The 18,032-nt window shown below is 42.2% G+C and overlaps 1 protein-coding gene across 6 annotated transcripts in view; it reads left to right on the top strand.

Moving 5' to 3' along the window:
- The window catches only part of acad9 (acyl-CoA dehydrogenase family, member 9), a 110,903-nt gene extending 109,792 nt beyond the window's left edge, over positions 1-1,111 (top strand). For 3 of the 6 annotated variants that reach the window (XM_061832270.1, XM_061832265.1, XM_061832271.1), the window contains one exon: positions 287-1,108. In XM_061832270.1, the coding sequence (XP_061688254.1) occupies positions 287-437 (151 nt within the window). In that variant the 3' untranslated portion in view covers positions 438-1,108. Of the gene's footprint in view, positions 1-286 lie in introns of all 6 variants that reach the window. The other 3 variants (XM_061832272.1, XM_061832266.1, XM_061832267.1) reach the window with 2 other exon arrangements.
- The last annotated feature ends 16,921 nt before the right edge of the window (positions 1,112-18,032 follow it).

Below are 18,032 nucleotides of genomic sequence, written 5' to 3'. Positions count from 1 at the left end.
ACCGGTATGTCATTGGGACCAACTGTCTTTCCATTTTTCATTATGTTCAGTGCCTTTCTAAATTCTCCCTTACTAATCAAAGCCACTTCCCCGTCATTCATGCTTGCCTCTTCTCCTCTACCTTTTCTCCCATTTTCTTCATTAATTAATTTCTCAAAGTACTCTTTCCATCTACGAGGCACACTACTGGCACCAGTCAACATATTTCCATCGCTAAATGTTAGTTATTGTTAATATATTTATTGTAGACTTGCAACAAAGCCAAAGTATCATCCTTGCTTCGAAGAGTCTTGTTCACAGGACGAGCTCCTACACACAGATGCAACAGTATCTTCCTAGAAGTAGCCAAGGACAACTCCATCATAACCAAAGACTGTGCCACATCATCACCAAAAACTGTACCTTTGTTCATTTTATCTGCTCACCCGTCCTTTTGACCTTCTGTGTTTTCTAATGAAAAAAAAAATGAGTATGTGAGAGACTGGTTCAGAACGTGTTTGGAGACTGTAACTGGCATGTCTCTCACGTCCTCCTGATCAGAAGAAAGAAGACTTCTTGTCCGTTATTTGTGCAACGATTCCAGCAAGTTAGGTGATAAATCTAACATTTTCTTGGTCCTTCGAGCCGGATTCCAAGATTCCTGAGGATCCCAGCTTCAGAGTCAATTTCCAGGAAGACCATGGCCACGGCAACACAGACCCGTTGAGGGACTGGTCCTCGAACTCTTATTGGGATCTGAGGGTTGACGGAAATCCAACTGACAAGAAGACGTCTTGGTAAAAACAATTTTCTTACGGGGTATAAAAGGAGTGATTGTTGATGGGAAATCTGCAAGAAGGTGCGTCGCAGTGTACACAAAGGTAATGTGTAGGAGGTACAGTTAAATTCCGCGTAACGAGGGCGGACTCGTCTGTATCGGTCACAGTGAAATTCCGCGTAACAAGGGTGGACTCGTCTGTACATTAAAAGGTAAACGATGGCGGACTCGTGTGCACTTAAATTCTGTGGACCGTAACGAGGGCAGACTCGTTTGTATAGCTTCCAGTTAAATTCCGTGTAATGAGGCTGAACTCGTGTACCTACTTAAATTCTGTGGAAAATAAAATACAGTCTGTATAAAATAAAATTTAATAAAACTGCAGTATTAACCGTGTGTTATTGTGTAAACAAGTGTTTGAGAGACAGGATAGGAAGTGACAACTTGTTTGGACGCAAAGGCAAGATTCCTCCGCCCTTCTGGGTAGAAGCCTGAGGAATACCAAGCAACAGTATTTAACAGTCACCCTGTCTAATACAAAAACGGCAACCGTAGTACACACTAGGTGTAGTGTGTTGGCTCCAAATTCGCAAAATGGAGAAAAATATTATTAAACAAAAGGAAAGGGACAACTTAACTTGCAAGGATTGGAAATTTGTTGAAGCACAAAGCCCAGATAAGCTAAAATATTTACATAAATAAAATACAATTCCACTGGCAAGCTTAATTGACAAAAAAAATATGCTGAAAAATGACATAGATTGTAGAAATAAAGGTGACCTTACTAAAGTGACCTAAGATGGGTATGATGATACCTTATGGTGGTGAGAGAGGAAGGAGACAGAAAAAGGAAAGAAAAAGGTAATAGAGAAAACCAACCACACTCCCTACCCTGACTTACACCACCACACAGAATGACGTGATCAGATGGAACTGACTTGAAATGGTCGTAAAGACTGGGAGGACTACGATCTCCTGCACAGACTGCTACACAAATGACCAATTTCTCACCATGTTAGGCAACTTGTGACCAAGGGTCCAAGTAATCAACCCCGACACGCAAAATGGCGCCGACCTGACTATTTAGTGTAGAGGACTTGGACTATGGGTGATGTTAAAAAAGGCTGTGGAAGATAACACTCCACACAAAGCCGACATGAATCAATATGTAGAAGATGTGGAAAATTTGAAAATTCAGAAAGCAACATAGCATTTTAGACATAGAGCAAAATACATGAAAATTGGAGAAGAAAAACAAAAGATGAGCCTTTTGGAGGAATATAGAGTGAGAATGACAACTATATTAAAGATTTAGAGTGGCCTGCAGGAAAATGGAGAATAGGCCATTTCAACAGCTGTTGACATGCTCTCCATGCAGGTTTAAAAGACACAAATTACAGCTAACAAACATTACATAGGCCTGACTACTGACACATGGGAGGACACTGCTACAACAAGCAGAACATTTCCTAACAGAACAACAGGATAAGATAAATTAAAATTTTCTTAATGTAACAGTGTTGTACGAACAAAAACCTCCAGGCCCAGATTTTCATTATGAAAACAAACTCAAATACACTCCAGAAAAAAGAAAAGAAAAAATAACTAAAGAACAGTTGATTATCTGCACTCAGATAATCTGGGGACGGCAGCCACAAGGGTCAGACTCCCACAGGCCTTGAAAGACAGACGCTTAATGTTGCCACATGTGTCACTGTTTAAACCATATGACACACTCGGAGTGGTTGTGAGGTGACGTCAAAAGAGACCAAACAGTAACTAATTGGAAACTAGACGAGGAAAATTTGAAAAGTAGTGCAGCCCGTCACCTTCATCAAAAGTAATGCGGTATCAACTCTTAACAGAGAAAGAGGAAACATTTTAAACAACATAAAAAACATAAAAGAAGTCCCAGAATGCATCTGGTCAATAGGACTATCAGATGTGGGGAGCACAACCTGTACAAATTAGACCAAAGACAGAATATAGGCTATTTATGAAACAATATCCATTAAAACCAGATCCATTAGACGGCATGAAGCCAGTTATTGAGTTATTAGTTAGTACAGGGGTAATAATTCAATATCCAGACTCCCTGCAACACGCCTATTTTTCCAGTTAAAAAAAAAAAAAAAAAAGCCGCCCCCATCAGGAAGTTGGAGAACGGTTCAAGACTGCCAAGCAGTAAATGCTGCTGTTAACACAGCGAGCACCTTGTGTCCTAGACAAACATACACATTGCTGAATTAATTAAGTCCAGATGCAAAGGTTTTTAAAGTAGTGGATTCAGTTGCATTTGCATTTGAAGGTAAAAATACACATTTACAAGGTTATCTTGAGAGTACCGTGAAAGGCCAACAATTTATTCACAAGTTATGACTGCCAGTATGTCCACTTTTTAACTATCAAGTGGCAATCAAATTCTACTTTATGTAGATGGTGTTTTGCTTGCATCATTCCACAGGGAAACTTGGAAAGTGATACAATAGCATTGTTAAAACATTTAGCATAGGAGGGCCACAAGGTTAGCAAGAACAAGTTAACAAGATAAGAGCTTAGGACACAACCTTATCGCAGCAAGAACAATTTTAGATAATAGAAAAAAAAGTTGTACTTAATGAACCAAAACCACAAACAATAACTGCCCCTTTGTCCAAATTAATGTATGAGGAAGACCTCAAAATAACATCATTGTTAAAATAGACAGAAGAATCAGAAAAAGATGAGATAAAGAAGGAACTAGTGTCAGATTATAGCAAATCCTTTCTAAAGATGCTAGATTGTAAAGGTCATTTTATGACCTCAGTTTTAGTGCAACATCGAGACTCAGCGTAGCATGTCCATTACCCCAGTGTGTAAGAGCAGTTATTGTGACATCTATTGCTGTAGACATAGTTTTATTCCATCCTATGATTGTAAAGAGTACCACATGCAGTCATTGCACTACGTACTGAGCCAAAAAAAGCGACGTCGAACCCAGCAACAATTTTTACCACGTCATGAGAAAGTCATGAGGATGGTGCAAAAGATGATTGTCAAAAGTTAGCAGAAATATAAGCCAAAAGTAGAAGTGGCCTGAGACATCAGCTTTTAGAAAGAAGAGAATTGCTATTCGTAGATGGCTCATCCATGAAAATGTATGGTATAGAGAACCAATATGCATTTGCAACAGTGCATGTTTTTGCGCAGCACGGGTAGGAAAAAAAAAAGAAAAAAATTCAGCAACAGTTAAAGTAACACATGCGAAATTGTTAGCTGATTTAATTATTGCAATGCAAATGCCAAAAAATTGTTACTGTATGCACATGCCTCACCCATACATCAAATAAAGATATGATTTCATTGGGAAATGCCTTTGCTGATAGAATACTAAAGATAGCTGCTTTGAAAAAAAAAGATAAAATTTAGATAAAAGACACATTAAGAAGATATGCGCAACATTGTAAAAAGACATCTATGTTGACCAAACAACAAACCTATTCTATAAATAGGCGGCCATTTTGAGCTATGATTTTTTTCACATCTCAAACAGGAGGGATATTAGTCTATACGATCAACATTATACAATTCATGGCTTCAATTTTTATTAAAAAATATATATATATATTCAGGACATTTTTGACATGTGCAAACATAATCCACAAGGTCATTTGAGCCAATCTTGAGGACGGTTCCTTACACCACAAAAACTATCCATATGATTCTATTGAATTAAAAGTGGGGAAAAAAAACGTTTTGGTCATTATAGATCCCTTTTCAAAATGGATAGAACTCTTTCCAACCAAACATGCCAACAGCTTTTAAAAATAGCACAGCGAAATACTCCAGTTAATTTGTCTCATTGTAAGGAGGTTATTGGTTTTGAAACCATTGTTAATTAATGTGTTTTATTGACTATTTGTAAGATAGCTGTTCTCATTCCCACTGCAAAAGTCGCTATAGTCCGGTTACAAAGAGGGTCTTTAGATAGCATTTAGAACCCTTCCGTCTCACTCCGGTGAAGAAAACACCCCGACCGAGGCATTTAGGGGAGTGAGTCTGCTATCATAATGCCAAATAAACAGTTAAATTTTTTTGTTGGGTGTTGGTTTTTTTTTTTCTGCTCAAGTGGTACCTGTGGGAACCACCCAACGTCCTAGAAAATAAATTCGATAACTGCATAGAAAAAAAAGGGGAATTTGAGTTCATTATAATAAACACTAAATTAGATGTAGAAAATTGGTTTCAAATTGCAACAAGAATTTCAAAATAATAATTGTGTTCTCATGGTAGAAAAAAGGCGTCTCAGTGGCCCAGCTGTAAGGCTTTGGCCTCACAGTTCTGAGAACTGGGGTTTAGTCCCAGTTCCTCCTGTGTGGAATTGCATGTTTCCCCAATGCCTGTGTTGGGTTCCTTCGAGCGATCCAGTTCCTTCCCGCGTCCCAGGAGTGTGCAACATTGATTGGACCCTCTGGAGTGTCCCTACGTGTGATTTTGAGTGTGACTGTCATCTTTCTTGATGTGCCCTGCGATTGGCTGGCGGCCAGTTCAGGGTGTCTCCTGCCTCCTGCCCGATAACAGCTGGGATTGGCTCCGGTACTCCCACGATCCTTATGAGGGTAAGCGGCTATGAAAATTACATTTATGAGAGGAACGGCACCTGATAATGAAGAAGAAAAAAAAGGGGGATTCTGTGTATGCACTAACTTCTTTTGAAAACCAAAAAACATTGTTTTCTACTGATGTGACATGTACATCAAATTTATTGGAATCACAAACAAATTGGGAAATTCATCAGCATTGATGTGTGAAACCATCTTTGTGATTGATAATTCATTTGCCATTTGGATTCATTGCCACAATTGCCACATACAGACGTCTGATGACGATGCAGAGGTATAAATAAAAAAAAAAATGGAACAGGTTACTGTGCTTCAAGAACTTCATTGTTGCCGTTTGTCTGTTCATCCTGTTTGTTTAAGAATTAACATCTACTGTACATGCAGTTTTACCCTTGGTGGTATGGGATGACAAGTGTTTTAACATACATACGACGCTACTGATGTTCCAAGTGAGTATAAATTGGCTGATCAATTTGGCAGCAGGATTTGATTCCTCAGGTTCTTGGCGTACAACCAACAAAAACGTAGACGGAATCAACTCCATTCATCACAACGTACATGAATGGAGGAACAGATGACATTACCAACACAAAGACAAATACTCGATAAACATAACAATGGTGAATGCCAGTACAAAGACGAATACTAAGGAGACATAATGGTGAATGCCAATACAGAGGTGAATACTAAAGAGACATTTATAACAATGGTGTTGAGGAATATCTGCTCAGCAAGGAGGTGCATAACTCAGGGGGTTGCCGGGTTATACTTCGGGTCACACAGCTGCTCGGAAGGAGAATGATTTGGGCAAGGATGATATAAACAAATGCACGATAAAATAATATATCTAACACCCACCGACCTCTGCTTGCCATCCTCAGCACTCCAAAAGTCTATACAGACCAACTCCATAGGTGGTGAGGCATAGTGGGGTAGCTGGTTCAGGGGATTTTGCAAGATACACCATTGACAGCATTTGACATAATCCTTAATGTCTCTTTCTATTTGTGGTCAGAAAAACCGTTGTCTGGCAAGGTGGTCAGTTCTGGCTTGTCCTTGGTGCCCTGCAAGATCATACAATCCAGAAAGGGCCGTGACTTTACAGGTGGCTGGTAAGACAAACTGATACCTGGTATGTCTAGTTGCTGGGTCTTTTATTGTCCTATAGAGGACTACATCTTGGATTTTTAAGCAATGCCACTGTTTGCATAATGCTCGTGCCTTGTAAGGTAAGTTACTTCCTCCCTCCTTGATGGTGGTTCTCCTCATTCTACAAGCCACAGGACCCCCTGGATGTCTGGATCCGACTCCTGACTGTGACGAAGCTCCTCAGGGGACAGAGATGGAAGTGCATCTTATTCAGACGGTGCCATCTGCGGAAGCACCTTAAGAAATTGCACCGCTCTTAATGTGAGCTTGACAGGTGGATTTAACATGAGAGGAGCCCTGACTTCCAACCTGATTACCACAAGGGGCTTTTGTGGTAATCTGGTGCCTGAGACGATTGAACCTTGCACCAGAAAACATCATGCACTCCTTCCACATTTGTAGCCTCAGCCTCTGCCAAAAGGTTTTCGCGTGACTCATTGATCAGTCTTTGACCGACTTACCAGGAGAAGGGATCTTGACTCAAGGCATCTGCCACAATGTTCTTTGATCTAGAAATATGCTTTATGTTGAATGTGTATTGGGACAGCTTGGCCACCCACTGCTCTTCACAGGCGTCAAGTTTGGGTTTTATTCAGTAGATTAGTAGATTATTGTCGGTCCACACTGTAAAAATGTGCCTCTTCAACCAATGACCGAATTTTTCACAAACACTCCACTTGAGCACCAAGAATTCTAAGCAATAGGCATGATACCTCTTTTGTGATCCAGTCAGTCTTGCTTGAAACGGCAATTGGGTGGGCTTTTGTCTCACCATCTGGTATTTGGGACAAAACTGCCCAAGACCGTCGAGAGAGGCGTCGATGGACAGCATCAGTGGTTTGGAGAAGTCTGGGTGGGTGAGTACCGCACAATTAAAAAACTTTTCTTTGAGGTTGAGGAAGGCAGAGTCACAATCATCAGTCCAATCTGTAGGTTTAAGCTTTCTGAAGACTCCTGGTCTCTGGTTTGATTTACCAGTCTTTCCTCTCCACTATAGTGTTTGTCTTTCTCATGCATGAACATGTTGTAAAACCCAGACGTTAGATCCATGGTGCTAAAAACAGAGTTCCCACCAAGGGCAGCAGGACAGTCTGCCTGATGAGGCAGAGGATGGGCATCCTTTATGGTCCTTGCATTCAGCCACTTGAAGTCTGTGTATATCCAGAGGTCACCATTCTTTTTCGAAACCATCACCAGGGGGGACGAAAATTCGCTCACTGACTTCCATATGATCCCCTGCTCTTCCATCTCAGTGAGGACGTGGCGTAGTTTTTGGTAATGAGCTGGGGGGACTCTGCGATATGGTAGGCGGAAGTGACGGTCATCTGTGAGGCGGAATCTGTGCACATAACCCTTGGCTTCTCCACAATCTAGATGGTGTTTTGAGAACATATCTTGATATTGTTCTAGCATTCCCACCAGCTGACTCTTGTTGGTGGGGCTCACCTGGCAACCGTCAATATCAACATCTTCCAGTCCAAGGTTCTTCAGTTTCTGTTTCAGGTCAGTATAGTCAGCAGTCCCCTTTCAGTCATCTGTAGTCTTATCTGTCATTTTCTCTCTGACAGGAGTTTTGAAGTACTGTGAAGTCATCTTCTGCCATGCAAGGAGAGACATCTGCTAGCTTGCAGTTTCTTTTTCGGGTGAGGGGCTTCTCTGTGATATTTGTCACTCTCATCTCATCTCCAACCATCCCTCCACAAGTTTGTGATCACTCTGCCTACCATAATCCCTCAGGGGGCTTACTTTGACGAAGTGGGCTCCACCATCTCTGTACTTCCAGGTGAATAGGTAACATTACTTGGTAACCTGCCCCACAACAGATACTCCTTTTGAGGTTGTAATGTGACTGCCTGAGTCAACTTGACTGTGCCCATTTTGTCTGGTATGTCCTCCCCTTTCCATCTTATGAGGCCAGCCATCATTGCCAAGAACTGTTCACACTCGACAGACTCCTGTCCATTGCATGAGATAAGTTTCCAGTCAGTGTCATCATTTTTCATCTGACAGACCACATACTTCAACAGGTTGGTGCATACAATGATTTCGTCTTTCTGACCAGCAACCACTAGGACGGGCACCATACACTTGATCCCATACAATCCCAGCTCCATATCATACATGCACTCTGGGCTCACCTGCACTCCTCCACAGCTGACAAGGACAATGCACTGTGTCATTTCTTGCTGTTGAGTCAGAATATTTTCAGATAAGAGTCTTTTTTCTGCCACTTCACTTATTGTACATTCCACTGATCCAGAGTCAAGTAGTCCTTGCAGCTGGACAGAACCATTTACAGTCACTGGTGCATGGAATAATTCATCAAAGGCTTCGACTCTGTGAATGTTTTGGACAATTACTGTGAAGTCATCAGGCATTGCTTTCCACACGTTTGAAAACACCTCCTTAAAATCTTCATTTGAGGGTTATGTCTTTAGTGCCCACATGTCCCCTCCCTAGGTGTGCGCATTTAGTTTAAAGGTGCTGTATCTTGTTCTATTATAGGTTAAGACTGGTTGGAGTTGGGTGGGGCATTTCGACTTGACTTGTATTGTCTGCATTCTCTCCTCCAGTGACCGGGTCTGAAACAGCTCATCCGTAAGTTTTCCTGTCTGCAGTGCATTGTGGTAGAGTGATCAACCGCCAGACAGATTGTACATCTCCTCTGGAAAGGATTTATTGCTCTCTGCTTGGTCCTGTTTTTATTGCTGACTGAGCTTTCTCCTTCAATATGCGATCCAACAGACCTAAGAGTGACTGAACGCAAGTGCTCTCAACTGGAGAAGTGGATGACAGCTCCATTACGTTGTGTTTACTTGTGTGTTTCACATTATCAGTAGTTCCATCTTTAAGTGTTGAAAGCTGAGCATGGACACCAACCTGCCTGTGATGTGATGGGCAGCATATTTTATTTTGATTTTTTTTGTCTTGGCCTCTCTTTGGTGTTCAACGAGATGCTCCTGTATTCCATATGATGTCCACTTCTCTGCCGTTTTACATTTTAGGACACTCATGAGCGAGGGGTCAGGACAATGCTTCACAAACATCATAGTGACCCCATGAGCAGGATTGTCAATATTCCTCCCCTGTCTCCTCAGGAACTCATCAGCAACATCCACTGCTTTACGCGGATCCAATAGTCCGTTGGATTTGCTCAACTCAGAGGTAAGGTGTTGTAGAAGTCGGCTAGGGGCATGGAAGAATATGTTACTTCACTGAAGTGCTGTTTGAGAATGTCAAAGACAAGCTTGGGATCTTCAGCAGGTTTTAAAGAAGATATGCTACGGAGGGTCACCCTTACAGCATCCTTAACTTGTTCTACTTATTTTGATATCTCTTCGGAATGTTCATGGCGTGGGATGCCCCTTTTCTTCAGATAAACATCCATAGCTTCTTCCCCTTCATCTTCTTTTCCTTTCGGCTTGTCCCGTTAGGGGTCGCCACAGCGTGTCATCTTTTGCCATCTTAGCCTATCTCCTGCATCTTCCTCTCTAACCCCAACTGCCCTCATGTCTTCCCTCACCACATCCATAAACCTTCTCTTTGGTCTTCCTCTCGCTCTTTTGCCTGGGAGCTCCATCCTCAGCATCCTTCTACCAATATACTCACTCTCTCGCCTCTGAACATGTCCAAACCATTGAAGTCTGCTCTCTCGAATCTTGTCTCCAAAACATCCAGCTTTGGCTGTCCCTCTAATGAGCTCATTTCTAATCCTATCCAACCTGGTCACTCCGAGCGAGAACCTCAACATCTTCATTTCTGCCACCTCCAGTTCAGATTCCTGTTGTTTCTTCAGTGCCACTGTCTCTAATCCGTACATCATGGCCGGCCTCACCAATGTTTTGTAAACTTTGCCCTTCATCCTAGCAGACACTCTTCTGTCACATAACACACCAGACACCTTTCGCCAGCTGTTCCAACCTGCTTGGACCCGTTTCTTCACTTCCTGACCACACTCTCCATTGCTCTGTATTGTTGACCCCAAGTATTTGAAGTCATCCACCCTCGCTATCTCTTCTCCCTGTAGCCTCACTCTTCCCCCTCTACTTTTCTCATTCACGCACATATATTCTGTTTTACTTCGGCTAATCTTCATTCCTCTCCTTTCCAGTGCATGTCTCCATCTTTCCAATTGTTCCTCTGCATACTCCCTGCTTTCACTGCATATGACAATATCATCTGCGAACATCATGGTCCAAGGGGATTCCAGTCTAACCTCATCTGTCAGCCTATCCATTACCACTGCAAACAGGAAGGGGCTCAGAGCTGATCCCTGATGCAGTCCCACCTCCACCTTAAATTCCTCTGTCACACCTAAGGCACACCTCACCATTGTTCTGCTGCCATCATACATGTCCTGTACTATTTTAACATACTTCTCTGCCACACCAGACTTACGCATGCAGTACCACAGTTCCTCTCTTGGTACTCTGTCATAGGCTTTCTCTAGATCCACAAAGACACAATGTAGCTCCTTCTGACCTTCTCTGTACTTTTCCACGAGCATCCTCAAGGCAAATAATGCATCTGTGGTACTCTTTCTAGGCATGAAACCATACTGTTGCTCGCAGATACTTACTTCTGACCTGAGTCTAGCCTCCACTACTCTTTCCCATAACTTCATTGTGTGGCTCATCAACTTTATTCCTCTATAGTTCCCACAGCTCTGAACATCCCCTTTGTTCTTAAAAATGGGAACTAGAACACTTTTCCTCCATTCTTCAGGCATCTTTTCGCCCGCTAGTATTCTGTTGAATAAGTTGGTCAAAAACTCCACAGCCATCTCTCCAAATTGCTTCCATACCTCTACCGGTATGTCATCAGGACCAACTGCCTTCCCATTTTTCATCCTTTGTAATGCCTTTCTGACTTCCCCCTTAGTAATCATTTCCACTTCCTGGTCCTTCACTCTTGCCTCTTCAACTCTTCCTTCTCTCTCATTTTCTTCATTCATCAACTTCTCAAAGTATTCTTTCCATCTATTTAGCACACTACCGGCACCAGTCAACACATTTCCATCTCTATCCTTAATCAGCCTAACCTGCTGCACATCCTTCCCATCTCTATCCCTCTGTCTGGCCAACCTGTAGAGATCCTTTTCTCCTTCTTTCGTGTCCAACCTGGTGTACATGTCTTCATATGCCTCTTGTTTAGCCTTTGCCACCTCTACCTTTGCCCTACGTCGCATCTCGATGTACTCCTTTCGCCTCTCCTCAGTCCTCTCAGTATCCCACTTCTTCTTCGCTAATCTCTTTCCTTGTATGACTCCCTGTATTATGGGGTTCCACCACCAAGTCTCCTTCTCCCCTTTCCTCCCAGATGACACACCAAGTACTCTCCTGCCTGTCTCTCTGATCATCTTGGCTGTCGTCGTCCAGTCTTCCAGGAGCTTCGGTTGTCCATCGAGAGCCTGTCTCACCTCTTTCCGGAAGGCCGCACAACATTCTTCCTTTCTCAGCTTCCACCACATGGTTCTCTGCTCTATCTTTGTCTTCTTAATCTTCCTACCCACCACCAGAATCATCCTACATACTACCATCCTATGCTGTCGAGCTACACTCTCCCCTACCACTACTTTACAGTCAGTAACCTCCTTCAGATTACATCGTCTGCACAAAATATAATCTACCTGCGTGGTTCTACCGCCGCTCTTGTAGGTCACTATATGTTCCTCCCTCTTTTGGAAATAAGTGTTCACTACAGCCATCTCCATCCTTTTTGCAAAGTCCACCACCATCTGCCCTTCAAAGTTCCTTTCCTGGATGCCGTACTTACCCATCACTTCTTCATCGCCCCTGTTTCCTTTACCAATATGTCCATTACAATCTGCACCAATCACAACTCTCTCGCTGTCTGGGATGCTCAGAACTACTTCATCTAGTTCCTTCCAGAATTCTCTTTCAACTCTAGGTCACATCCTACCTGTGGTGCATAGCCGCTAACCACATTATACATAACACCCTCAATTTCAAATTTTAGTCTCATCACTCGATCTGATACTCTTTTCACCTCCAAGACATTCTTAGCCAGCTCTTCCTTTAAAATAACCCCTACTCCATTTCTCTTCCCATCTACTCCGTGGTAGAATAATTTAAACCCTGCTCCCAAACTTCTAGCCTTACTACCTTTCCACCTGCTCTCTTGGATGCACAGAATATCAACCTTTCTCCTAATCATCATGTCAACCAACTCCTGAGCTTTTCCTGTCATAGTCCCAACATTCAAAGTCCCTACACTCAGTTGTAGGCTCTGTGCATTCCTTTTTTTCTTCTGACGCTGGATCCGGTTTCCTCCTCTTCTTTGTCTTCGACCCACAGTAGCTGAATTTCCACCGACGCCCTGCAGGTTAGCAGTGCCGGGGGCGGGCGTTGTTAACCCGGGCCACGACCGATCCGGTATGGGATTCTTTAGATGAACGCTCATATTTGTTTGGCACAGTTTTTACGCCGGATGCCCTTCCTGACGCAACCCTCTGCATTTATCCGGGCTTGGGACCGGCCTACAGATTGCACTGGTTTGTGCCCCCATAGGGCTGCATTAGCTTCTTCCCCTTCATGTACAGTGTATTTGTCCATCCCGTCACCCCTAAAGTGTGGTAGCTCTTTGACATCTGCCTGCATGACAAGCTTCATCCCTGTCAGATTCAACTCAGGATGACCCTCTCCTACATTTACACTGGATGTAGGGGCACTTGTGTCACTCTGATTGCTTGCCATCTTTTGTATCTGGTTTGCAATGCTCTCGCCAAATTGATGCGCTAATTGAGATATTGGGTTTCCTATGTCAGGAGAGCTGAGGTCTTCACTAGATTTGTTCCATGGGAGAATGTGGGTCAGCGTGTATGTCAGTGGAAAATGAGGTACGGCGACATACTGCACTCATACCTCTCCCCATGCCGGTGACGTTACTGACTGGATCTAGTGTGTGTCTTTGATGGCTAGTAATGTCGCGGTGCATGCGAGTGGAAGATAAAACTGGGTGACCCACTGTACTAACACCCCTAACTGGAGTGGAATCATCCAAAAACCTGCCTCGCCCAAAAGTCATTGCCAGAGTACCTTCATCATAATTAAGTAGCCTCTTGCATTATCAGCCATTTTAACCAGGTAGGTTAACCTTGGGTTTTTTTTTTTTTTTTAAACCTCTAGAAAGTCCCTACTTGTCCCAACAACCACGGGTGATGACTCTGGTGATAATCTTTGGCGAAGAAATCCGGGTCACGGCACCAATGTAGCCAGGTGGAGCCGCACACCCTGGCTACGCTGTGTTGTGTTCTGGTGCATAGACTGAGACTGGACACAGAGGGACACTGGACACAGAGATTGCAGTCTGACTGGTGTTTCATTCTTGCATTATATGAAATGAAATCAAGAGTGTGGGTTTCATGCCATCCAAAAGGGCACCTTTCACGGTCAGAGTCGAGGCAGACTCACATATGCTGTGCAACCTCAAAATTTTAGGAAAAATAAAACAATAAATGGTTGAATAAATTCTACATAAAATTAATAACAGATAAGTCAGTGCTTAATGTATGGTATTAAAATAATACAACCGAATTACATGTGACTGGATTAGCAGGAATAAAGAAAATACCCCAAAAAAATAAAACCAAAATACACACACACATATAAAATAAAAAACAAAACAAAAAGACATTTCTCACAGGAACACATCCATGAATTCTAATAATTTCTGAACCCAAACAACTGCACATATCTGGATCATGTGAAATGAAATCAAGAGTGCAAGCTTCTTGCCATCCTAAAGACCAGCAGTTTCTTTCGGCTTGTCCCTTTCAGGGTCGCCATAGCGTGTCATCTCAGATGAACGCACATATATGTTTGGCACAATTTTTAACGCCGGATGCCCTTCCTGACCCAACCCTTCTCAGGGAGTGGAGGCCTCAGTGGGATATAAACCCATAACCCCTGGTTTACCAAACCAGTGCTCTAACCACCGAGCTCTGGGGCCTCTGCCATCCTAAAGACATAAATGTTACAGGAGAGGTGAATTACCACCTGCGCCGAGGCGTACCCCTCCAACCCCACACTCATATACACACACATGCAGGATTCAGGAAAAGCTGCACGGTTAGCCAGCTTGCTTCCTTACTCAAATACAAAAACACAGTTTATGTGAATTACATTTTTCACAACATGTCACCAAACAACGTTACTCAAACTTGTTGACATGAAATGATGAATAAAATTTATGAAAACAACTTTTTGTTACCGCGGCCTCAGGTAAATACCTCTCACAGTCAGAGTCAAGGCAGACTGACGAGAGATGGGCCAGACGTTGCATCACTTCCACCGGTTTTCAAAATAAAAACGCCAACTTTGCAAATAAAGAAAATATGAATTATAAAGCCAAAATAAATAAACATGTCAGATTGAAGATATAATTACAATAGTGATGATAATCCAAAACACAATGTGAGGGATTTTGGTGAAATTAATGAAAAAAATAAAATAAACTCTTCTCTTGTATGTTACACTTGCACTGGCTTCCAGTCAGCTTTAGAATTAATTTTAAAGTTCTGCCACTGGGCTATAAATCACAAAATGATTTAGATCCTAAATATATTTTTAAAAAAATGCTTACGGAAGACAAACCCAGTACACCTCTGAGATCAACTGACTCATTTCCAAAGCAAACATGGTGAAGCACCATTTAGCTATTATGCTGCACACAAATTGATTAAGTTGCCAACAGAGGTGATGTCCTCCCCAAGTTCTTTTTAAATCCAGGTTTTAAACTCTTCTTTTTTCCCCTCATGCTTTCCACTTTTATTCATATTTATTTATTGTATGTGGGTTTTAATTGTACTTTTTCATTTTTGTTGTTTTTATCCCATTTTAAATGTTTTGTCTTTGTTTTCAAATGCAAAGCATATAAATTTGCAAATAAATTTGCTTTGCTTTGATTTGTTTTGCTTTGTGCGTGATATTGTGTCCAAAATCAACAAACGTTGCCACGTTTCTCAGAGATGTGATAAAAAGTACAAACGTGAAGAAAACCAAAACAAAAGCTTTGTTTAATACCACAGACTTCTGTTGCAGAGGTGAGAGTTCCACGCAAACCATGCAGAAAATAGGCTTGGAAAGCAGCGTGCATGATATGTCCAAAATTAATAAACGTGGCCATGCTGCTTAGAGCTGTATTTTTTGTGATACAAAAAGTACAAACACCAACAAAACCAAAACACCAGCTTTGTTTTTAATTCTACAGGCTTCTACTTTTGCAGATGTGAGAATTCCACACAAACCATGCAGAAAATAGGCTGGGAAACCAACGTATGTAATATTTCCAATTTAAAGCAGCCTGGCCACGCTGCTCTGAGAAGCACTCTTTAGCAATAAAAGAAAGTACAAACATGAATAAAACAAAAACAAAAGCTTTGTTTAATTCCACATGATTCTACTGTTACAGAAGTAAGAGTTCCACACTAACCATGTACAAAATAAGCTTGGAAAGCAGCATGCGTGATATGTCCAAAATCAAGAAGCGTCGCCATGCTGCTCAGAGATGCATTTTTAGTGATAAAAAGTACAAACATGAATAAAACCAGAGCAAAAGCTTTATGTTTAGTTCCACAGGATTCTACTGTTGCAGAGGTGAGAGTTCCACACTAACCATGCAGGAAAAAGGCTTGGAAAGCATCCTGCGTGATTTGATGTCCAAATTGAAAAAACGTGGCCATACTGCTCAGAGATACATTTTTTTGTGATAAAAGGTACAAACATGAATCACACCAAAACAAAACGTTTGTGTTTAATTCCACAGGCTTCTCCTGTTGCAGAGGTAAGAGTTCCACGCAAACTATGCAGAAAATAAGCTCGGAAAGCAGCATGCGTGATATGTCCAAAATCAAGAAACGTGTCCACGCTGCTCAGAGTTGCATTTTTTTGTGATAAAAATTATAAACACCAATAAAAACTAAAACAAAACTTTGTGTATTATTCCACAGGGTTCTACTTTTGCAGATGTGAGAATTCCACACAAACCATGCAGAGAAAAGGCTTCGAAAGCAGCGTGCGTGTTATGTACAAAATCAAGAAACATGGCCACGCTGCTAAGAGGCCTCCCACGCCACCCTTCTCGGCCGGGAGCATGTCAACCGCTATGTGGTTCTGGAATGCCATGAGTGAGGTTGCAGCTAGTTGTTCTCTTATGGCAATAAAGCCTGCTTTTGTATAGTAACGAGTTTCTCTAGATTGTAATGTATGTAGTTTATTCTGTTGTTTTTATTTGGGGTTATCCATAATAACATGGATTCCCATCCTGCAGCAATCTAGTTAGCCAACTTATACTCATCTGGTATGCCTCATGGGATGCCACTTGCATCAATGTATTTCGGCTCTCCATCTTTCCAAGAGGACTTTAGCCTTTGGGAGAAACTGAGGGAAGGTCCAAATATGGATGCGGCCAATTGTATATCCTCTGTGGATGGAAACACAGTGATACCAGTGCACACATTCCTGATACATTTATCAGTGTGTGATACAACTTTTGACCACTGTGCCACCACCACACACCACTGCATGGGAGCTGGGGGACAGTTTGTCGATGGATAATATGACACCATGTATTGTTCAGACTTCCCACCTTAAAGCCTGTCCCTGTAAAGCTACCACGGGAGAAGTTATCCAATGCAACATGAGTAGAAAATATTGGTTTCACCTTTACTGCCTTAGTTGTTGGATAACTACTATTCCATTTACACTGTGATGGGATTTCTGCTGGAAACTACACGTAGTAGTAGTCTCAGGTCTTTTGCAGACTCCAACAGGTTTTATTCCAGAATGGTCCTGTATTTGCCTCCATTCATCTTCACATCAATTTTAACCATCTTCCCTGTCCCCGCTGAAGAAAAACAGGCCCAAACCATGAGGCTGCCACCACCATGTTTGACAGTGGGAATGGTGCGTTCAGGGTGATGTGTGTTGCTGTGTTGCTTTTACGCCAAACATATCGTTTTGCATTGTGGCCAAAAAGTATGATTTTGGTTTCATCTGACCAGAGCACCTTCTTCCACATGTTTGGTGTGTCTCCCAGGTGGCTTGTAACGAACTTTAAACGGGACTTTTTGTGGATATCTTGAGAAAAGGCTTTTTTCTTGCCACTTTTCCATGGAGGCCACATTTGAGCAGTGTGTGACTGATTGTTGTCCCATGGACAGACTCTTCCACCTCAGCTGTAGATCTCTGCAGTTCATCCAGAGTGATCATGAGCCTCTTGGCTTTATCTCTGATTCGTCTTCTCCTTGTTCAAAGTGAAGGTTTAGAGGGACGGCTGGGTCTTGGTAGATTTGCAGTGGTCTGATACTCCTTCTCTTCCTTTCAATATGATTGCTTGCACAGCGCTCCTTGAGATGTTTAAATCTTGAGGAATCTTTTTCTATCCAAATCCGGCTTTAAACGTCTCCACAACAGTATCTCGGACCTGCCTGCCTAGTGTGTACCTTGGTCTTCATGATGCTCTCTGCACTTTAAACAGTACCCTGAGACTATCACAGACCAGGT

This window comes from Syngnathoides biaculeatus, chromosome 10 (assembly GCF_019802595.1).
Source record: "Syngnathoides biaculeatus isolate LvHL_M chromosome 10, ASM1980259v1, whole genome shotgun sequence".
Classification (NCBI taxonomy): Eukaryota; Metazoa; Chordata; class Actinopteri; order Syngnathiformes; family Syngnathidae; genus Syngnathoides; species Syngnathoides biaculeatus.
This window is presented reverse-complemented; position numbering and strand designations above follow the sequence as displayed.